The sequence below is a fragment of the Hypanus sabinus genome, chromosome 23, assembly GCF_030144855.1.
Source record: "Hypanus sabinus isolate sHypSab1 chromosome 23, sHypSab1.hap1, whole genome shotgun sequence".
Classification (NCBI taxonomy): domain Eukaryota; kingdom Metazoa; phylum Chordata; class Chondrichthyes; order Myliobatiformes; family Dasyatidae; genus Hypanus; species Hypanus sabinus.
Genome location: NC_082728.1, coordinates 60,926,347 through 60,950,365, shown reverse-complemented (window position 1 = coordinate 60,950,365; position 24,019 = coordinate 60,926,347). Strand labels below are relative to the sequence as shown.

Here is a 24,019-nt window from a genome sequence, read left to right as displayed (position 1 = left end):
CCTCAGTAACATCACTCAACATTTTGCAGCTCAGAGTCCCAGAAACCTGGCTTTGATCCCAACCTGAGGTGCTCCGTGTGGAGCTTACATCTTCTTCCTATGAACTATTTGGGGTGTAGAAGAAGATTTCTCTTTACGTTTATGAATGAACTTCAGATCAACTTACCATCGCCCTTGCTCCCAGTACTAGCCAGCTCGCCTAATTCACAGTTCTGCTGTGACTGCACTGGTTCCCTGTAAACAAACAGTACAACAGCATCCTATTAAAGAGAAACCATCTCCCATTTGGCAGATTTAGTGGGTACATCAGAACACAGGCAGGAGTTACCTGGCTACAGATACAAGTCGCTCATGGCATATCGAACTTAAGTAACTTTCTCAACATCACTATGTTCCACAGAACCATACAGCTAATCATACAAATACAAAGCAGAGATGAATGACTAGCTAGTGCTGACTCAAGAATTATGTTTGTGATCCTTGCAATGTATGAGAGCTCTACCCCACTGTGCTATTTAATTAGCAGCCAACAAGCCCAGTAGGTGGTGGTCAGGGTCTCAGCATAACAGATCCAGATGCAGCCAGAGACTCTAGATGTTGTCTCCTCAATCAGGTTAGACAGCATCCACAGAAAATCAACATTGGTCAATCAGAATGAATGAGACCCTCCATCAGAAAACACAGCAGTGTATGTTGCTCAAGATTTCCAGTATCACTTGTGTGACACAGTACAATACCCAACAGGCTCTCACACCCATTGCTGTTCCCCTGGAAATACAACCGCATAATGAGAGGGCAAGGAGTCTGAACAATTCAGTAAGTTACTAAGACAATGTTTAGAAGTTGGCCAGGCACACAAAGCTTACGTGGAGTTGGGCGTAGTGACCGGTCCATCTTGTGGAATTCTCTGTTGAGAAGTCCTGGTTCCCTCATCAATGTCAATGATGCACCTTGGTTCCACCACAAACTTAGAGGAAACTGAGAACCTCTCAAATTCAGAAGGAGAGATGAGATAAAAACCTGAAAAAGCAAGTTAGATTTGGTCAGTCGGTGATCTCAGCAAGATTGGAGGCGGGAGAGACTCAGGAGGAAGAGACAGGAATCAGGATGGTGAGGCAAGCTGCTCGGATTCACTGAAAGGACACACACCACAGCTTTATGCACCAAATGGTTTATAGATTACTTACTAATTTCTAATTTTCAAAGTAACATTTAATTAGAAATTAATCTTTAGTTCAACAATGACTGAGGCTCTTCTATTTTTACCTTAAAAATATCACCCCAGAGCTAACAATTCCATAAGACATTGTGCTTCCTTGCAATAACTATAAGTTCCCAGCTTGGCTGAACTATTATACAATAAGATCCACATTCACCTCACTGATAATTCCAATATTTATGCCCAAAGTGCAGTCCGCTGGTACTCCAACCCCTACCTTGGCCAGACTTTGTGAAGACGCAGGATGCAATTCCGCTCACATCCTCTTTCCTGATGCACTCATAACGAACTTGATTCCTCAGGGCTGGGAGAGAGATGACCTGGACATCACCAAGGTTAGTGAGCACCAGGAGGCCGTTCTCATTGTAATCATCTGCTCGACTGCTGCTGAAATTGGCCACTGACACTTTCCGCACCCGGGACCCTTCCACTGCCGTCAGCTTCAACTTGGTTTTTGTGCTGACTTTTGGTAGTGTGAAAATCTATCAAGAGAACAGAGCAGAGATACAGTACTTCGTGACAGAACTGACCTTCACCCCGTATGGTTTGGAGCAGGGGTAGAGTTGTTTAAATCACCGTAGAATGCAAGGAACACAGCTCATACCCAGAACCCTGCCAATTATAAAAGAAACAGTTCCAGATCTGGAAGACATTGTTATTCCAGCCACATTGTCCCCAGCTTAGTCTGAGATAAGTGTGACATCCAAAGGATGGGAATGGATGTGGTTCCAGGGATAACATTTTGTTCCTCTCCCTGGATACGTGCTCACTGCCATAGGTCACACATATTGTCCATCCCATTCACCAATCAAAATGGTTACTCAGCCCTGGATAGTGTTGATGGTTGAGTTGCACTCAGAGACAGAGTCATGCAAATGTCACTCCACTCTTTAAGAAGGGAGGAAGGCAAAAGAAAGGAAATGATCGGCCAGTTAGCCTAACCTTGGTGGTTGGGAAAGTGTTGGAGTCCATTATTAACGATTAGGTTTCAGGATACAAGTCAAAGTCAGCATGGTTTCTGTAAAGGGAAACCTTGCCTGACAAATCTATTCAAGTTCTTCGAGGAAGTAGCCAGCAGTTTGGACAAAGAGGCAGTGGGTGTAACTTACTTGCATTTTTAGAAAGCGCTTGATACGAGGCTGCTTAACAAGATAAACTATTATGGCATTACAGAAAATATACTGGCATGGATAGAGGAATGGCTGACAGGCAGGAGGCAGTGAGTGGAAATAAAAGGGCCTTTTCTGGTTGGCTACCAGTGACTAGTGGTGTCCCTCTGGGGTCAGTACTGGGACCACTACTTTTCACATTGTTTGTCAATGATTTAGATAATGGGATTGATGGCTTTGTGGCAAAGTTTGCGGATGATACAAAGATAGGTGGAGGGGTAGGTAGTGCTGAGGGAGCAATGCAATTACAGCAGGACTTAGACAAATTGAAAGAATGGGCAAAAAAAGTGGCAGATGGAATACAGTTTTGGGAAGTGTATGATAATGTATTTTGGTAGAAGGAACAGTAGTGCAGACTAAAATCTAAATGGGGAGAAAACTCAAACATCAGAGGTGCTTAGGAGTCCTTGTGCTAGACTCCCAGAAGGTTAATTTACAGGTTGAGTCTGTGGTAAAGGCAATTGCAATGTTGGCATTTATTTTGAGTGTAAATGGAATATAAAAGCAAGGAGATAATGCTGAGCCTTTATAAGACACGAGTCAGGCTGCACTTGGAGTATCGTCAACAGTTTTGGGCTCCACATCTCAGAAAGGATGTGTTGTCATTAGAGTCCAGAGGAGTTTCACGAGGATGATTCCAGGAGTGAAGGGGTTAACATGTGAGGAGCATTTGGCAGCTTTGGGCCTGAGCTCACTGGAACTTAGAACATGGTGGGGGGGGGGGGGGGGATCTCATTGAAACCTACCAAATGTTGAAAGGACTAGATAGTGTGGTTGTGGAGAAAATGTTTCCTATGGTGGGGTAATCCAGAACTAGCAGGCACAGCCTCAAAATTAAGGGGGACCTTTTAGAACAGAGGTAAAGAGGAAATTTTAGTCAGAGTAGCAAATCTGTGGAATGCCCTGCCACAGGCTGTGGTGGAGGCCAAGTCCTTGGGTATATTTAAGGTGGAAATTGATTGTTTCCTGGTTGATCAGGGCATCAAAGGATATGGTCAGAAGGCAGGTGTACGGAGTTGAGTGGGACCCAGGATCAGATATGATGGAATGGTGGAACAAACTTGATGGGCTGAATGGCCTAATTCCACTCCTATGTCTCATGGAGTCAGAGAGAGCTACAGCATGGAAAGAGTCCCTTTGGTCCATTTAAGGCACAGTAACCATTGACCACCCATATACACTGAAACTACATTAATCCCATTAAAAAATCTCTCCATATTCTTGTCAACTTCCCCCATTTTATCATTTGCCTAAACACGAGAGGCCAATTTACCTACCGACCTGCATGTCTTTGGGATGTACCTGGGGCAGACCCACAATCACAGGCTCCATGACGAACCCAACCATCTTTACTAATATTCCACCACATTGCTGACCTGCAGCTCCTTCCTCATTGGCACAGAGATGTTGTGGGGAGAGCAAGATGGAAAACCAAATCACTGCCGAGCACAATTTGGTCAAATGCTCAAAGTTCCTGTAGGTCCTTGCTCAAGTCAAATAGGAAATGCCCAGCAGAGGGACGCCAACATCCCAAGTGAGCTGGATGCTCTGGGTTCTGGCACGGTACAAACTCGTTCCATGCAGTGTCAGAACAGCAGCAAGAAATGGCCAAATGGAGACAGATAGGATTGAGGTAATTTAATTGCCAATTAACAATGCTTCCTGAATGAAGGGGATCTTATTGAAACCTTGATAGAGCGGATGTGGAGAGGATATTTCCTATAGTGGGCGAGTCCAGGGACCAGAGGGCACAGCCTTAGAGAGACATCTATTTAGAACGGAGGTGAGGAGAAATTTCTTGAGCCTGAGGTAGTGAATCTGTGGAATTCTTTGCCACAGATGGCTGTGGAGGCCAAGTCATTGAAGCCCTGACTAATCAAGAACCTATCAACCTCTGCTTTAAATATACTCAAAGGTTACAGGGAGAAGACAAGAAAATTGGGTTGAGAGATAACAGTCATGATGGGCTGAATGGCCTAATTCTGCTGCTATGTGTAATGGTGCAGTTTGGTGCAATCATTGAAAATGTAAGGCCAGTGAAGAGGCCATTCATCCCACTAACATCCAAAGGGTCACCTAAGTTAACCCCATTTTCCAGCATCATGTCCTGTATACGTCAAGGGCTTTACGTGGCAAGGATTTCTGGCCTGCCACTTCCACTCTATCTTTATACCATTGATATTAAATCTAAGCATGTTTATTGACCCCTCAGCAATAGGAAATAAAGTAAATAGTAAAGACGAGTTTGGGGCTCCTCATTTAAGTCTACTCTGTTCCAAAGGGAACAGCCCTTGCTTTTCCAATTTTCCCTCATAGCTACAACTTTACTTTGTCACCAAACAATTGACACTAGAGCGTACAATCATCACAGCGATATTTGATTCTGCGTTTTGCACTCCCTACAGTACAAATCTAAGTAAATATAATAAAAATTTAAATAATAAATCATAATTAGAAAATAGAAAAAGGAAAGTAAGGTAGTGCAAGTCAGGTCCGGATATTTGGAAGGTACGGCCCAGATCTGGGTCAGGATCCGTTCAGCAGTCTTATCACAGTTGGAAAGAAGCTGTCCCAAATCTGGCCGTACGAATCTTCAAGCTCCTGAACCTTCTCCTGGAGGGAAGAGGGACAAAAAGTGTGTTGGCTGGGTGGGTCGTGTCCTTGATTATCCTGGCAGCACTGCTCCGACAGCGTACGGTGTAAAGTGAGGCCAAGGATGGAAGATTGGTTTGTGTGATGTGCTGGGCTGTTTTCATGATCTTCTGCAGCTTCTTCTGGTCTTGGACAGGACAACTTCCATACCAGGTTGTGATGCACCCTAGAAGAATGCTTTCTACGGTGCATCTATAAAAATTAGTGAGAGTTTTAGGGGACAGGCCAAATTTCTTCAGCTTTCTCAGGAAGTAAAGGCACTGGTGGGCCATCTTGGCAGTGAACTCTGCTTGGTTAGACCAAGTCAGGTCATTTGTGATATTCACCCCGAGGAACTTAAAGCTTTTGACCTGCTCCACCTGCGCACCACCGATGTAGATGGGGTCGTGCTGTCTGCTACTCCTTCTGAAGTCAACAACCAATTCCTTTGTCTTGCTGACATTGAGGGATAGGTTATTGTCTTCGCACCATGCCACCAGGTTATTAATTTCCTCTCTGTACTCAGACTCATCATTACCCGAGATACGGGCTACAATTGTGGCGTCATCAGCAAACTCATATATTGAGTTCGATGGAAACTTGGCTACACAATCATGGGTGTACAGTGAGTACAGCAGGGGGCTGAGTACACAGCCTTGTGGGGCACTGGTGCTCAGAGTGATTGTAGAGGAGAGCTTGTCCCCTAATTTTACAGCCTGGGTCCTGTCTGTGAGGAAGTTGAAAATCCAGCTGCAGATCTGAGTGCTAAGACCCAGGTTCCAGAGCTTAGGAATCAGTTTATTTGGAATGATGGTATTAAAGGCAGAGCTGTAGTCAATGAAAAGGAGCCTTACATACATGTCTTTATTCTCCAGGTGTTCTAAAGAGGAATGTAGCGCCAGAGAGATGGCATCTGCTGTTGACCTGTTGCTCCAGTTGGCGAATTGCAAAGCGTCGAGGTTGACCGTAGGTTATAGTTGATATGTGCCATAACTAATCGCTCAAAGCACTTCATAGCAATTGATGTCAGAGCCACAGGTCGATAGTCACTCAGGCATGCCACCTTGCTTTTCTTCGGCACTGGGATTATCGTTGTCTTCTTAAAACACGAGGGGATCTTAGACTGAAGCAGGGAGCAGTTGAAGATGTCAGCAAACGCTCCAGCTAGCTCGCTTGCACAGGCCTGGAGAACCCGTCCCGGGATGCCATCTGGGCCCGTTGCCTTCCTTGGATTTATCTTCAGGAAGACTCTTCTAACGTCCTCCTCGGTGACGATGAATCTCGATGCCACCAGGTCTGGTTCACCTGGTGGGGGCGGGACGCTCCTGTTCAAACCTTGTGTAGAATACGTTAAGTTCGTCAGGAAGAGAAGCGCTACAGTTATTGATATTCCCAGCCTTTTCTTTGCACCCAGTGATCTCATTTAGACCCTGCCATAGTCTGCTGGCATCCCTCTGGTTAGTCTGGGCTTCCAACTTGCCTCGATATTGCCTCTTGGCGCCCTTAATGGCTTTCCGGAGTTCACGCCAGGATTCCATGTAGCGACTGGTATCTCCGGTCCTAAAAGCCGCAGCTCTAGCCTTCAAAAGGGACTGGACCTCATAATTCATCCAAGGTTTCTGGTTAGGGAATACCGGGATCGTCTTGCGAGACACACAGTCCTCTGTGCATTTCCAGATAAAGTCCATGACAGCTGAGGCATACTCATTGAGGTTAGCTGCCGAGCCCTTGAACACTAACCTGTCCACCGATTCAAAGCAGTCACAGAGGACCTCATCCGTTTCCTCTGTCCAACGCGACACCACTTTTGACACCGTGACCTCCCGCTTCAGTTTCTGTTTGTAAGCCGGGAGGAGGAGTATGGCCTGATGGTTTGATTTTCCGAAGTGAAGTCGTGGGATGGAACCGTAGGCAGGCATCCTTGACCGCTGTGTAGCAGTGGTCAAGTATATTTGGGCCTCTAGTGGAGCAGGAGACATGTTGGTATAACTTTGGCAGCACTTTTCACAGGTTGGCCTGGTTAAAGTCTCTGGCTGTAATGAGCAAAGCCTCCAGATACCTGGTCTCAAGTTCACTGATGTTGGCATACAGTGTATTCAGAGCACACTCCACATCCACCTGGGGGGGAATGTAGACCGCTGTCGGTATTACCGAGGTAAATTCTCATGGCAGATAATAGGAACGACACTTCACCAACAGATGTTCCAGGTCTGGATTGCAGGAGCTTGTCAGTGCCACTGTGTCCGAGCACCATGCAGTGTTGATCAGTAGGCAGACTCCACCTCCCTTCGTCTTGCCCGAAGACGCTGTGCGGTCCATCCGATGGATCTAAAATCCCTCTGGTCGGATGGCACAGTCGGGGGTGGCAGGGGAGAGCCAGGTCTCTGTGAAACAGAATACACAGCAGTTCTGCATCTCCCTGCAGCAGGTGAGTCTCCCTTTAAGATCATCCACCTTGTTCTCTATGGCTTGCACATTAGCTGGTAGGATGGTGGGCAGAGGGATCCTAAAGCCCCTCCGCTTCAATCTGACCAGCAGCCCAGCTCTTTTCCCACACTTCCTCGGTAAATAGTGCATCTTTCCAGGTTTCCATCGATGCAATGTGTTGTTGGCAGCTCTTTGAGGTTGGTGGATGCATCGCGCAGGGATCGATCAGCCAGCCGTGTCGTCGGGCGCTCCAGGTTGGGCCGAGTGACGGGGGGAGGCTCCGCTGCCACTTCCAACTGCTGGGGGCCCGGGCTGCTGATCGGGTCGGGCCCCGAAGCCGACATTTAATCCCGGAGGGCCGGGCTGCTGGCTGAAACAAGTCCGTGAACTGAGTCACAGTTGCGGAGGCCTCCGCTCCAGCCGAGCCCGGGGCTCGATCTCTGAGGTCGGCGGCAGAGGCCTCACTTCTGGCAGCTGTGGACGGCCACCAACGAGGCTCTACGGTGGTCGCTCCGGGGAAACGTCTGGGGTACCTTGAGGTCTCCGCCGTCACTTCTGTGTGGTCATCTGCTTCGGAGAGGCGCTGGTCAGAATGGGTAGCAGGCCGTGGGTCTCCGGGAACGTGGCGGACCTCGGACCAGACCTCGCCGATCGGGTCCAGGTACGGTCTGGAGTTGAAGCAATTCCGGCGCGTCGATGATCTCCAGCCGGGTCAGTAACTTCGCCAGGGTCTTGTTGATCTTGCTGAATGTTGCAAATCGGAGGTTTAGAAGGGTTTCTCGGGTATAGGATAGTGTAGAGGGCAGCTTGCTCGGGAGAGCACGCGCTGAGTCGCCAGTTACCAGCGCCATCTTAATAATTAGGTAGGAAACTTTCCAGTTCTGGTGACATTTTCATTTTTGGATAAATTGGTCATGTATTCGGATAAATAAGGTTAGAACCTTAATTTCCACCTTTTTCCCTAATTACTCCAATGACAACTGGAATACGATCACAAACTGCTCCTCATAGAAGTGCTTTCCCCTCATTTTTATGTTGGGCTTGCTGTATACTGGCTAAAGAGTTCTGGATACAATTTAGGGATTCTGTGGCCTGTATATTGACTGTACTCTGCCAATACTTAGGTAATTAATATTCCCCACTATCTCTGCCCTAACGTTAATTCATTTTCAGAAATTTGAGGTTAAATTTCTCTTGGACTGTTTTGAAGTTCAGCCTAGACAGGCATGGGACTGCCTTTTTTGCTCTTTACTTCAACCAGATGGCCTGAGTTCACAATCTTTTAACACATTAGTCACCTCACAATTCTGATTAATGAGGCAATAGAGCCATCTCTCCTTCGTCCTGTTATCTCATATGAAGAGTCTAACTGGGGATATGAAACTGACATTGCTACCCTGGAGCCACACTGTAATTGCTGAAGCACACTTCCATGTCCGATCACGCAAGCACCATATTTATTTTGGTTTATTTTCCAACATTTGTCAGCCAACTTCCAAACTCATGAGAAATAGCGGGTTAGGGTTAGTAGGCCATTGAGCTGTTAAGCTTGCTTCGTTATTCAGTAAGATCTTAATTTTCATTTTTAGAATCCTTTTATTGATACATAATCTTCTACAGCTATAAAATGATACAAAACTTCAAGCTAATATATATAATTAATAAAGCTGAAGGAAAAAAACATCAAAAAAGGATATGATAATGAAAAAAAAAATCTTGATTCATCTGGCTACGGACAGCTCCCCTTACCTCCCATAACCCTTAATTTCCCTACTAGGTAAAGATCTAACTGTTCTACTTAAGGAGGAAGCCTCTATTTGCTTGAAACATTGACCATTTCCCTCCATAGATTTTGCTTGATCTGCTGAGTTCCTCCAGCATTTTGTGCGTTGCTGGAGAATTCCCCCTCACCTTCATCCTAAATCTACTCCCCTAAATCTTGAGGCTACGTCCTCTAGTTCTATTCTCACCTATCAGTGGAAACAAGTTCCTTGTCTCTATCTAGTCTGTACCTTTCAAAACTTTGTTTCTATGAAATCCCCTCATTCTTATGAATTCCAATGAGTATAGATCCAGGCAACTCAATCTCTACTCAAAAGCTAACCCCCACTTTAAAACCCTTTCATGTTCATATCTGCATTTCTCTCCTCCAAACTTCCATAAGGCTTCCCAACCACTATAAACTAGTTTAAGTTCTTCCCAACAGCACTAAAAAGCCTGAGACCTAGGAAGTCTCTGTTCTGTAGATGTGCAACCAGACCAGCACTTTTTAGTTCCAGAATTGGTACTACCTCATTAAATTGTACTTCTGCATCTCGGCCTTTGGATGGTCTAGAGCACTCATGACATGCTTGACTCTCAATACCAGTGAGGCACCCTGTGGCTTTATCTTGTGCACCACTCTTGTACTTTGGGGAATTAGGTAGATTGTCACCACCTCAACATCTAATATCTGACCTAGTTTTGTAATCACAAAACAAGGCTGAATACTGAAAGGGCTGGACAGAGTGGATGTGAAGTAGATGTTTCCAGTAATGGGAGAGTCTAGGTTCTGGGGTAAAGCCTTTCATACAGAAATTGAAAAGGAATTTCTTTAGCTAGAGGGTGGTGAATCTGAGTACTGTGGAGGCCACACCTGAACACTATCCAGGCCTTGCTGCGCATGTGTTTGATTGTTCTATGTTCTGTCGTATGACGTAGACAATCACGGTCTTTCCATGACCATGATTATTCTTGGCAGATTTTTCTGTGGAAGAGAAAAGTCCTTGCCGCCTTCTGGGCAGTGTCTTTACAAGATGTGACCCCAGCTGTTATCAATATGCTTCAGATTGTCTGCCTGGCATCATAACCAGGACCTGCGATATGAACTAGCTGCTCATACAACTATCTGCATGGCTTGCAGGGATCAGTGGGGTAGACTAAGTAGATGCTACAACTTGCCCAAGGGTGACCTGCAGGGTAGCAGAGGGAAGGAACACCTTACACCTCCTTTGGTGGAGACACATCCTCAGCCCACCATCCAGCATATTGGTCCAAGGTGCTTTATTAACAGAGTGGCTGCAATTGGAACCCTGACAGCAAGCAAACTTGCCCACTTCTCACCTACAGAGAAGGCAGCTGAACCTGGGTCAGGGCTCTGACAGTAACATACTGGCACTGAGCTGACACCCTTATTTATGCCAAGTGCACCGGATGGACATTTCTCACTCCAACACCCCTTTTCACTACTTCCAATTCTCATTGATTTCAAATTTTGGAATATCAAAACCCCCTTGCCATTAGCTAGCTCCAGATGTTATTTACTTATTGAGTTACAGTGCGGACAGGCCCTTCGAGCCTTGTTTCCCAGCAATCCCCGATTTAATCGTAGCCTAGTCACAGGACATTTTACAATGAACAAATAACCGACTAACTTGTATATCTTTGGACTGTGGGAGGAAACCCACACATTTCACTGGAGGACTTAGAGACTCCTTACAGATGATATTGGAATTGAACTCCAATGCCCCGAACTGCATTAGTGTTGCGCTAACTGCTATGCGCGCAATTTGAGACTGGGTACCCTCAAATATTAGTGAGAATCCAAGTTGCTTCAGTGCACTGTCAGTACAGATTACAGTGGCCTGAAGACTGATACGATTAATCTTTCCCATGGGATTACTGACAAAGCTGTGACGCACTACATATAATTCCAGTTTAAATAGATACAACACTGATTCCTTAATTTGAGATTCTGAAATAAACCATCTTCAAAATTTGCTCAAAAGCCAAATTTAACAATTCTAACCAGAAACCCAGATAATAAGGAAGTCAGAGTTCTGTGATATTATATTGAATAAAGACTACATTTTTTTGTCAATAACTCTGAATGAAATGGAGCTGCAGTAGTATTGAAGACCGGAAGAACACCAAGACAGACCCAGACTGTTCGCTGAATTTGCTGGATAGATTGAACCAATTACCTTGAACTGTTCTTCAGATATGACCAACAGCATGTGGCTCCCATGCATGTCAGGACTTCTGGAAAGGTCATGCGCTGCTTCTAGAGGTTCAGGTAGAAAAATCCCCCGAGCATCCAGAATAAAAATACCAACCACAGGGGCTCTGTGCATTAGCTGAATTTCCTTTGCTGCAAAGACATTAGAATACGTTGATCAGAACTGAAATAATTCAAAATTTCTGCAGCATATTTGCAAAAGTCAAATAATATTAATGCAGTATCTTTTTCAAAAAGGGATTGTGTATATATGTATTAATATCACTATATTCTATTTATTTTTTGATAATCCAGTAGTGTTTGATTTATCAGAGAACTAGATCCTGCAAAGATTGTTATCACAGCAGCTTAAGGGATGGTTGAGGACAAGGTGGTTGCCTGGAGATTGTGAACACAGTTCACACTACAAATTTTATTAATGAACTGAAAGCAGAGAGCCAATAGCACTGTGCTCATTCAGTTTGACTTTATCACATCCTGCAAGGATTGCAAGATCTTCCATCTGCAGACCCCAGAGTATGGACTTCGTATCGCGACTTCGTATCAATGGCCTGGCCATTGATCTCAGCTGCCCCAGCGACCCAGGGCATATTGAAAACCCAGACTCCAGCACCCACCAGGTGTTCCAACGACCATGGACAGCTTCAAAGTGATTGAGCAGCCTCCAACTGTGACTCCAGCCTTGATCTCCAGGCCGGGTCTTCACGTGCTGCGATTGTGACTCCCGTCTCTCCTTCCCCCACCACCACTCTGCAATCCTCTCTCCCTCAATCCCATCGTCAGCTCCTGGGCCCTCAGAGGCTCCATCTCCCTCTCACCCCAACCCTCCCCTCTCTACCGACACAACCAGCCTCCCTCCCACCTCTGATCCCATCTCTCATCCGTGCCGGGTCTTTACCATTCCCCCCGACCTTCAACTCTCTAAGGCAGAGCGCTCTGTCCTCAGTAAGGGCCTCACCTTTGTCCCCCTTCGCCCACACCTCAGCGAGTTCTGCGTACACCATGACGCTGAACTCTTCTTCCACCGGCTCCATCTCCGAGCTTACTTCTTTGACAAGGACTCTCCTACCCCCACCGATGACCCCTTCTCCCGTCTTCAACCCTCCTCCTCTTCATGGACACCCCGGTCTGGTCTTCTGCCTGCTCTGGATCTCTTTATTGCTAATTGCCGACAGGACATCAACCATCTTGACTTCACCACACCTCGTTCCAATTCCAACCTCACTCCTTCCGAATGCTCTGCTCTCCGCTCCCTCCGCACCAATCCCAACCTCACTATAAAACCCGCTGATAAGGGGGGAGCTGTTGTTGTCTGGCGCACTGAACCCAAGATCCACAAACCTGCCTGTCCAGGTAAACCTATTGTCTCAGCTTGCTCCTGCCCCACTGAACTCATTTCTGCATACCTTGATACTGTCTTATCCCCCCTTGTTCAATCTCTTCCCACCTATGTTCGTGACACTTCTCACGCTTTGAATTTTTTCAATGATTTTAAGTTCCCTGGCCCCCACCGCCTTATTTTCACCATGGATGTCCAGTCCCTATAGACCTCCATCCCCCACCTGGATGGTCTCAAAGCTCTTCGCTTCTTTTTGGATTCCCCTCTACCACCACTTTCCTCCATCTAGTGGAATTAGTTCTTACTCTCAATAATTTCTCCTTTGGCTCCTCCCACTTCCTCCAAACCAAACCCATGGGCACCCACATGGGTGCCAGCTATGCCTGCCTTTTTGATGGCTTTGTGGAACAGTCCATGTTCCAAGTCTATACGGGTATCTGTCCCCCTCTTTTCCTTCGCTACATCGACGACTGCATTGGCGCTGCTTCCTGCACGCGTACTGAGCTCGTTGACTTCATTAACTTTGCCTCCAACTTTCACCCTGCCCTCAAATTTACCTGGTCCATTTCCAACACCTCCCTCCCCTTTCTTGATCTTTCTGTCTCCATCTCTGGAGACGGCTTATCTACTGATATCTACTATAAGCCTACAGACTCTCACAGCTACCTGGACTATTCCTCTTCCCACCCTGTCTCTTGCAAAAATGCTGTCCCCTTCTCACAATTCCTCCGTCTCCGCCACATCTGCTCTCAGGATGAGGCTTTTCATTCCAGGACGAAGGAGGTGTCTTCCATTTTTAAACAAAGGGGCTTCCCTTCTTCCACCATCAACTCTGCTCTCAAACGCATCTCTCCCATTTCCTGCAAATCTGCCCTCACCCCATCCACCCACTGTCCCACTCGGGATAGGGTTCCCCTTATCCTCACGTACCACCCGACCAGCCTCCAGGTCCAATGTGTAATTCTCCGTAACTTCCGCCACCTCCAACGGGATCCCACTACCAAGAACATCTTTCCCTCCCCCTCCTTTCTGCTTTCCACAGGGATTGCTCCCTACACAACTCCCTTGTCCACTCGCCCCCCCCCCCCCATCCCTTCCCACTGATCTCCCTCCTGGCACTTATCCTTGTAAGCGGAACAAGTGCTACACCTGCCCTTACACTTCCTCCCTCACCACCATTCAGGGCCCCAGACAGTCCTTCCAGGTGAGGCGACACTTCACCTGTGAGACGGCTGGTGTGGTATACTGTGTCTGGTGCTCCCGGTGCGGCCTTTTATATATTGGTGAGACCTGACGCAGACTAGGAGACCGTTTTGCTGAACACCTACACTCGGTCCGCCAGAGAAAGCAGGATCTCCCAGTGGCCACACATTTTAATTCCACGTCCCATTCCCATTCTGATATGTCTATCCATGGCCTCCTCTACTGTCAAAATGAATCCAAACTCAGGTTGGAGGAACAACACCTTGTATACTGGCTGGGTAGCCTCCAACCTGATGACGTGAACACTGACTTCTCTAATTTCCGTTAATGCCCCTCCTCCCCTTCTTACCCCATCCCTGACATATTTAGTTGTTTACCTGTTCTCCATCTCCCTCTGGTGCTCCCCCCACCATCCCACAATCCTCTCCCTTCTCCAGCTCTGTATCCCTTTTGCCAATAACCTTTCCAGCTCTCAGCTTCACCCCACCCCCTCCGGTCTTCTCCTATCGTTTCACATTTTCCCCTTCCCCACTACTTTCAAATCTCTTACTATCTTTCCTTTCAGTTAGTCCTGATGAAGGGTCTCGGCCCAAAACGTCGACAGTGCTTCTCCTTATAGATGCTGCCTGGCCTGCTGTGTCCTACCAGCATTTTGTGCATGCTCATTCAGTAACCATTTTCTATGGTTCCTAAAAGATTAGGATTAGAAATAAAATGGCTTTGTTCGAAAGTCTTAAGCACTAGGACAGGGTGGCAATACTCGCAACATTAATCACCTGCCACAGCTTTGGCAACCTGCCCACTCTTCTTAGCTGAGATTAGACTGCATGAGATGGATATTTGACAACATCATGATGACACACAATAAAAGTGAGAATCAAATGCAGTGTAATCAGCATTGATAAAGTTGGAGGCTCAGGACTATAACACAGCATCACACATCTTACAAGGGATGGCAGTGTTCAGCTTACTTACCCTGTGTTGCAGTGACTGGCTCTTCCATTCTCCTCTCGACTGGAGGAACGTGAATAGCATATGCAAATACAGTTCCACCGTTGGTACCAGCCCACAGTGACGGCTCATGATAGGAACCTGCAGAACCAAAGTAAAGCCCACTCAGCATCAAGAATTTCCTGTCCAGCCACTGTTGTGTTGACCACAGTAACAAAAACAACATTTTCACACCAGATGAGCAGAACAAAACGATGCACAAGATACTGGAGATAAACTGGCATTGTTGAAGACTGTCTGTTCAACAGGAGATACTGAAGAGGGATAGAAGATATAAACAGGCATTACTCAAAAATCTGGACACCAGGATTAGAATTATTAAAAAACAACTATTTCATAACAAGTTGTTTTACGGAACAGAATGTTACACTTTTAAATATGTAGAGTAAACTAGGATGCACAGTAAGTTACAGAGGAACATTCATTATGACTGTCCAAAAACCACAAAGGACCATGGAATTCCACATTCCGCTACAGCCAATATCTGTACCTGGCCAGATCTACCATATGGGCAAAATCTACCACAGAAGATAACAGTGCTGAATTTATTCATAGTTCTTTTGTATTGAAGAGTCCAGCCAATGTACAATAAACTCCAGAAAGTGGAAAGAAGTGGTTTAGTTCCAGACACAACCCAGTAAACTTGAAATATTAAACCTAGGCGTCAATTAAGCTATCTTTTGTGTGACAAATCCCCAGGATCAACAGCTCAATTAGCAATTTTCCCTCACCATCTCTTACAAAGGAATCGGCAAAGTACAGTGATCGGACAAATCCTGTGAAGGAGTCATCGGCTGAACGAGCCTCAATCCTGCGCTGTACGGGCGCCAGCTCCATTTCATTCAGTGCTTCCCGATCCATCCTGGCATTAGCCTCCTGCACCTGGAGGCAGAGAACGTTACATCAGCAGCAGGACAGGCACAGTAACAGACCACCTCCAACACCACAGTTTGTCAGTTAATGAGGTTTTATTTAAGCAAATTATGTTTTACAAATCCAAATCTTTAAAAAGGTGCAAAGATAATGTAGATAAGATGGAAATGATTGGATAGTGTGCTAGATTTTTCAAAAGTAATTTCATAAAGTGCATCATAAAACAGGTTCATAAAATGGCTTTTCTAGGATGGGGCTGAGATATCAGTGAGGACAGATGCGGGAGAAAGAATGAATAAATGGCTCCTTTTCACGCAGATACACAGGAACAAAAGGATGCCGCAGGAATCAGGAATCAGCCCTCAGTATTTACTATGATAACTTGGATGATCACCCAAGTTTGCTGATAATAAAAGGTAGGTGGGAATGCGAGTTATCAGGAAGTCTAAGCAAGGTCAAATAAACAGATGAAATAAGATGGGAACATAAGGTGGAAAGCATGAGGTTATGTACTCAGGTAGGAAAACAAAAACTAGCAATAACATTTATTATTAATATTATTCAGAAACTAATATAATGCCTGGAAAACAAATCCCAGTGAGCTGATCCAAAAGATGCACGAAGTGATGTGCGTACTTAGAGAAATTAAAGTGGCAAATGACCTGATCTTCCTTGCATGGGGAGTAGAGTACACAAGGAAATCTGTGTGCTTTCATTACTTGTATTAAGTGTTGGAACCAGTACAAGAGAGATTCTCCAGGAGAAATCCAGGAGAAAGTGGTAGTTCTACACGGAAAAGTTAAGTTTTTTAAATTTGTCTTATGCCCCCTAGAGTTAAGAAAAGGAACAGATGGCATTGAAACATACAAGGAGTCTGAGATAGTGCCAGGATTACATGATGAAGAAACCCCTAGAGGGATTCTATATTCTAGCAGGCTTTAGATGTCCAGTTGTTTAGATGTATTCAATTCCAAAATTAATATTTAACTAGAAAAAAATCAAGAGCTTTGCAGCAATTCATTCTCACAACAGAGAAGACCATTCAGATCATTAATTCCCATTCCTCCACTCGGCACACCACACACACTTTCACCCCGGAGCCTATTCTCCGCTCTGATGCGTGATTTGAGAGGGGTGTATGGAAGAAGATGGTGGGGGGGGGGGCTGGTTTACATACAGAATCGAGGCCTGCAGTATTAAAGAGTCATTCACAACATGGACAGGAAACTGGTTCACAAGCAATAGTAATACACATCAGAATTCCTGCACCTGTCCTATGCTCATTCATCTCCCGCAGTCTGATCAGCCCCAGCGCCACTTGCAGCAGTCCTCCCTTCCTCTGATGCTAGATCATGGATCTGAAGCAGGGACTGCCACATCTTTTTATGTTTTACTGCAATTATTAAAATAAGATTGTAAAGCTTTACTTATTTTTCTCTCAATGTACAAGGAAATCTAGTCAAAATAGATTGATTTTTTTTTAGCAGCAATCAAGGACTGAAGGGTTGGGTGGGAAGGAACCTGGAGATACTAAACTGGCTGTAACATTGAATGGTGGACCGGGGCTCAGCAGCCGTATGGACTACTCCTATGTAGCGTGCATTACTGCAGTAAAGGATGGGTGTAGTGACACTAAGTGCACATCAAAGGAATATCAGCTGTTCAGTAACACACCTCCATCACCTTGCAATCCTTCAGATATCGAGCAGGTACAGAACATTTTCAATCCCCGAGATGCACACAGAACTCCCACCCTCAAACCCAATCAAAGATGCAGACCTCCTCTAACCTTAGCTGCACCGTTGCCAGGTACCGGCCGCTTCCTTCCAGACATTCTGGTGCCCCGGATCCGACGGAAGGATTGCCGCAGTGATTTCTTAATCGACTTCACTCGTGACAGGGGACCTTCGAGTGCCAACTGGTCACTGGGGTGCAGTGTGCATCTACAGCAGGGCAGAAGGGTAGCAGTCTTTGAACCTGGTAAGATGTGTTGAAAGCTTTTGTATCTTCTGCATGACGGGGGGGTGGGGGGGTATTGAGCTGGCTGCCTTTCTCAGCAAGGACTGTAGGCAGAATGAAGAATTCATGACGGGGGGGGGGTGGGATTGAGCTGGCTGCCGTCCTCAAGCAGCAAGGACTGTAGGCAGAACAATGAATTCATGATGGGGGGGGGGGGATTGAGCTGGCTGCCTTTCTCAAGCAGCAAGGACTGTAGGCAGAGTTCATAGGCAGAACGATGAATTCATGACGGGGGGAGGGGGGAGAGAGGATGGGTGGGATTGAGCTGGCTGCCTTTCTCAAGCAGCAAGGACTGTAGGCAGAGTTCATAGGCAGAACGATGAATTCATGACGGGGGGGGGGGTGGGATTGAGCTGGCTGCCTTTCTCAAGCAGCAAGGACTGTAGGCAGAGTTCATGGGCAGAACGATGAATTCATGACGGGGGGAGGGGGGAGACAGGATGGGTGGGATTGAGCTGGCTGCCTTTCTCAAGCAGCAAGGACTGTAGGCAGAGTTCATAGGCAGAACGATGAATTCATGACGGGGGGGGGGTGGGATTGAGCTGGCTGCCTTTCTCAAGCAGCAAGGACTGTAGGCAGAGTTCATGGGCAGAACGATGAATTCATGACGGGGGGAGGGGGGAGAGAGGATGGGTGGGATTGAGCTGGCTGCCTTTCTCAAGCAGCAAGGACTGTAGGCAGAGTTCATATACTAATATACTTTATCGATTTCACAGACATCCGAGTGAGTTCTACATTGGTAAGCTTGTAAAAACTGGATCTCATTGAACTATAAAAAGATCTGGTTGGGTGGTAGAAGATGGCATTCGCAATGGAAACAAATCATTCTTGTGTGAGTATTCTGTGAATTTGATAGACAAACACTCAAAGTGGAAACAAAAGACTGGGAATATAAATAGTATAAATTCTTAATTTATTTAAGTAAGAGCCAAATAATCAAATTTGTTTTCATGAAAATTTATGAATATTTACAAGGGAGGGCTGAATTACAGGGAAAGGAGGGGCAGCTTAGGACTCCTTTATTTATATTTAGCATGGAATAGGCCCTTCGAGCTGCATGGTTTAATCATAGGACAATTTACAATAATCTGTTAACCTACTAAGTCTTTGGACTGTGGGAGGAAACCCATGCTGTCACAGAGAATGTACAGGCAGTGGTGGGAATTGAACGCAGGTCACTGGTATTGTAAAGCGTTGTGCTAACCACTACACTACCATGCCACACTAACTTCGAACATTGGAGACTGAGCGGTGATCAATAGGATGTAAAAAAAAATGATCCGTGGTATGATGAATGTACAGTCTTTTTCCAAAGAAAGGCAATTAAGAAACTACAGCACATAGGTTAAAGGCAAAAAGTGGAAGATTTCAAAGGGACCTAAGTAACAGCTCCTTCACGCATAAAGGGATGAGCAGCTAGTTAAAGTGGTTGAGGCAAATACAATAACCTTATGAGAATAGGTTGAGTGAACTCAGCCTTTTCTCCTGGGAGCGACGGAGGATGAGAGGTGACCTGATAGAGGTGTACAAGATGATGAGAGGTACTGGTCGTGTGGATAGTCAGAGACTTTTTCTCAGGGCTGAAATGGCTAGCATGAGGGGGCACAGTTTTAAGGTGCTTGGAAGTAGGTACAGAGGGGATGTCAGGAGTAAGTTATTTTTAAATATACACAGTATGTGAAGTGTGTGGAATGGGCTACTGGTGACAGTGGTGGAGGCGGATACAATAGGGTCTTTTAAGAGACTCTTGGATGGGTACATGGAGCTTAGAAGAATAGAGGGTTATGGGTAACCCTAGGTAATTTCTAAAGTAAGTACATGTTTGGCACAGCATCGTGGGCTGAATGGCCTGTATTGTGCTGTAGGTTTTCTATGTTTCTAATAGTATTTAAAAGACATTTTGATAAAAGGGGTTTAGAAGGATATAGACAAATGTAGGTTGGTGGGCTAATGGGCCCATTTCCACACTCTGTTGATGTATGTCTCTAAACTGATGTACATAGGACCAAACTAACAGGTGAACGGATTTCACTGCAGTTCAGTGCCAGGTCTTCCATTTTGGATCAACAAATCAACATTTTGGATCAGCATATCATTTAAAAGAACAGCCAAAGGCAGCAGGAGCCTGAAGGATATTCATCAGTTTTCATCTACTAATCACCGAAAAAGTTAGAAGGCAATGAAATATTACCCGTTATACTCCAGTTCTCTAGTTATATACACCTGTACTGAGACCTAGTTGTTACATGTTCACTGTGGACCTTGTTGATTATGGGGGATGATTACATAAACTATGGGTTGCATTCCTCAGAACATGTAATATTGAGAAATATGATGAACGTCCCTTGGAATCTGAAGCATTCAGGCACCATAGTAGAGGGCAAGAGATGAACTCTCTCCCACAAAGAGTAAACATTGGCTCAATTCCAATTCCAACGCCAAGGGTGATGGACAAGTAGCTTGAGCGCTGGAATTCAGAAACAGATCAGCCTTCCTCTCAATAATTGCCAAGAAGGGCTGAATAGCCCACTCACTCCCATTTCCCTTCACACAAGGACACAAGAGGAAGAGGCCAGCACACCCCTTCAGTCTCTCCTGTTATTCAATACAATCACGGCTGATCTCCTCTTTTGTACCAATTCCCAATCATTCATGTCTCAAAGGTTTATCTACCTCTTTAAATACCTCCCATGATTTACTCTCCACAAGTCTCCCTGTGGAAAATTCCACAGAATCACCCTGCAATTAATTCATACAGTTTTAAAAAAACATTTCCTGATTTTGTAACATGTCCCCTCATTTGAGGGACTGCCAGTTGTACAGACATTTCAGTATTTATTATATCCTCTCAGGACCTTGTATGCTTTCAAATAATATTACCACTAATTATTCTAAACTCCAAAGGATACAACTTCTCTAACTGCTCAACGTAGGGCAACCCTCTGATGCAGAGGTAAACAGGAATGGAGGCGCATCCAGAAGTGTGATCCCCACTGTGCCCGATTCACACTGGGTAATCACTCCCAGCTACAGCCTTGCATGATCGATGACCTGGCTCAGCAAATTGCTACTCTATTCTTTCTTAAGCAGACTATAACTGTACATAGTACGTGTGACCTCGTGAACACCCTAGACAATTGGAAAAATACTTCATTTCCCAACTCCAGCCTTCTTAGTATGCCCTTTGCTTTCCAAACCATTTGCTGCATGCGCCTGGTAACTGATTCATGCGTAAGGACACCGAGATCCCTCAATTATTTCCAATGTACAATAGTCTGTTTGTCAATGATTTTACTAAAGTGCACAACCTCACTTTCCCACATTAACCTTCAATTGCCAAGATTTTGCCCACTCACTCATTTACATCCAATCTCCTCGCTGCGACGTATCTTCCCAACTAGTCTTAATATCGTAGACACACTTGTATAGCTCCCAGTCTGCCCACTTCTCCAGTACATTACGTACAAACTTCAACTTTCTAACCTTGTTTAATTGGTAATCCATGTGCAAATTGGAGGCGAGAGGACGTTTCAGTTTGAGATGAAACAGGGAAAATAAAAAAGCAGATCCAATGGAAACTCAGGTTAAAATTTGCATTATAACTGTGGAATTCCCTGTCACATGGAATATGAGGAAATTATTTCAGGGACAAGATGGATGAACAAGGAACAGGATAACGCAGATGGGGTGTCATGAAAGAAATCAGAGAAGGTTGGTGCACAATATAAATGCAAGCACTTGCCAAAAAGCCCATCTTTATGCTCATCTTAGACAAAATACAAGATTCAAAGAAAAGTTGCTGCAGCCACACAAGACTGAGCATCAATTTAAATGGGACCCAAACGAAAGAGCAGAGTGAACTTCGCACCACAACTCGACAGGGACAGACCATTTCTTCAACTGACCTGACCATGACAGTACATTTTTGTTGATAGTCATAGAGGCCAAAGCCATGACTCGTGCCAAACGTTACCAGCTTCCATTCTGAATGCAAGGCAAGTGATGTGACAACCGCTGGAGGCTGACACTGCACTAGGGCAAACGGCTGGAAGCCAGCAGGAAAGTGAACCAAGTCCTCATGTGGATTCAACCGCTCATGGCCTTTCCACTTGAACGTGTCCTGATCCTGCAGAATGTCCACGAGAGTGTAGGCCACTGTCTGATCCACAGCCTCATCATTCAGCTCCATGACCAAAACCTGCCAGAGGAAAACAAGGTCATCAGTGGCACTGGACCAGCAAGAACCCACCCACTTCCACACCAACATTCTGCAGAGGAAAACAAGGTCATCAGTGGCACTGGACCAGCAAGAACCCACCCACTTCCACACCAACATTCTGCAGAGGAAAACAAGGTCATCAGTGGCACTGGACCAGCAAGAACCCACCCACTTCCACACCAACATTCTGCAGAGGAAAACAAGGTCATCAGTGGCACTGGACCATCAAGACCCACTTCCACACCAACATTCTGCAGAGGAAAACAAGGTCATCAGTGGCACTGGACCAGCAAGAACCCACCCACTTCCACACCAACATTCTGCAGAGGAAAACAAGGTCATCAGTGGCACTGGACCATCAAGAACCCACCCACTTCCACACCAACATTCTGCAGAGGAAAACAAGGTCATCAGTGGCACTGGACCAGCAAGAACCCACCCACTTCCACACCAACATTCTGCAGAGGAAAACAAGGTCATCAGTGGCACTGGACCAGCAAGAACCCACCCACTTCCACACCAACATTCTGCAGAGGAAAACAAGGTCATCAGTGGCACTGGACCATCAAGACCCACTTCCACACCAACATTCTGCAGAGGAAAACAAGGTCATCAGTGGCACTGGACCAGCAAGAACCCACCCACTTCCACACCAACATTCTGCAGAGGAAAACAAGGTCATCAGTGGCACTGGACCAGCAAGAACCCACCCACTTCCACACCAACATTCTGCAGAGGAAAACAAGGTCATCAGTGGCACTGGACCAGCAAGAACCCACCCACTTCCACACCAACATTCTGCAGAGGAAAACAAGGTCATCAGTGGCACTGGACCAGCAAGAACCCACCCACTTCCACACCAACATTCTGCAGAGGAAAACAAGGTCATCAGTGGCACTGGACCAGCAAGACCCACTTCCACACCAACATTCTGCAGAGGAAAACAAGGTCATCAGTGGCACTGGACCAGCAAGACCCACTTCCACACCAACATTCTGCAGAGGAAAACAAGGTCATCAGTGGCACTGGACCAGCAAGAACCCACCCACTTCCACACCAACATTCTGCAGAGGAAAACAAGGTCATCAGTGGCACTGGACCAGCAAGAACCCACCCACTTCCACACCAACATTCTGCAGAGGAAAACAAGGTCATCAGTGGCACTGGACCATCAAGACCCACTTCCACACCAACATTCTGCAGAGGAAAACAAGGTCATCAGTGGCACTGGACCAGCAAGAACCCACCCACTTCCACACCAACATTCTGCAGCTACGCAAGGAGATTCTGAGACACTTGATACACATCCATACAGTACAGGATTTGACTCTTGTACCCGAGGTTTGTAGCAAGGGGGTCTTCTGTTTAGGAATATAGTCATGCTATATTTATGTGAAGTTTGTTAATCAAGTAGGCTAAAAACAAGTAATAAGACAGTAGTAAAATGTGACAAGACATAGCAAACCATGTGTGAAGGACAGACTGGTACACACAGACTGATAATAAGGTACACAAAGCAAGTAAGATGATAAGCTTCAGCAGATGGCCAGAAACAACATCAAACGCACAAGGGCAGCAAGGACATTGGAAATCTCAGAGCTAAAAAAACAAAGTGATAGATATGGAAGCTCAGTATCAGAGAGAATAAACAGGCTTTCAGGAGCTTAAACACAAAAAGAGGAAACACAAGAGATTCCGCAGGTGCTGAAAACAAGAGCCACATGTGCTAATAAAGGAATCTGATTTAGGAGACTATACACGTCCTAACTTTTACAAAAATAAACCAAAAACAGAGCAAGGTTAATAATGACAGGCACAACTCAGTAACAAGCACAGTAACAAGCAACAAGAGTGTACAAGCACAGAGCTGACAGAGCAAAAGTGAATGACGCAAGGCTGAGAGCTGTTTAGA

General features: G+C 45.7%; 1 protein-coding gene across 3 annotated transcripts in view; it reads right to left on the bottom strand.

Annotated features, from left to right (window-relative positions):
• The window catches only part of llgl2 (LLGL scribble cell polarity complex component 2), a 195,586-nt gene that overhangs the window by 6,785 nt on the left and 164,782 nt on the right, over window positions 1-24,019 (bottom strand). For all 3 annotated transcript variants that reach the window (XM_059948976.1, XM_059948975.1, XM_059948978.1), the window contains exons 15-22: window positions 21,794-22,086; window positions 17,659-17,812; window positions 15,728-15,878; window positions 14,961-15,077; window positions 11,409-11,575; window positions 1,437-1,701; window positions 867-1,020; window positions 167-234 (exon numbers count right to left, since the gene is read on the bottom strand). In XM_059948976.1, the coding sequence (XP_059804959.1) occupies window positions 167-234; window positions 867-1,020; window positions 1,437-1,701; window positions 11,409-11,575; window positions 14,961-15,077; window positions 15,728-15,878; window positions 17,659-17,812; window positions 21,794-22,086 (1,369 nt within the window). The remainder of the gene's footprint in view (window positions 1-166; window positions 235-866; window positions 1,021-1,436; window positions 1,702-11,408; window positions 11,576-14,960; window positions 15,078-15,727; window positions 15,879-17,658; window positions 17,813-21,793; window positions 22,087-24,019) is intronic.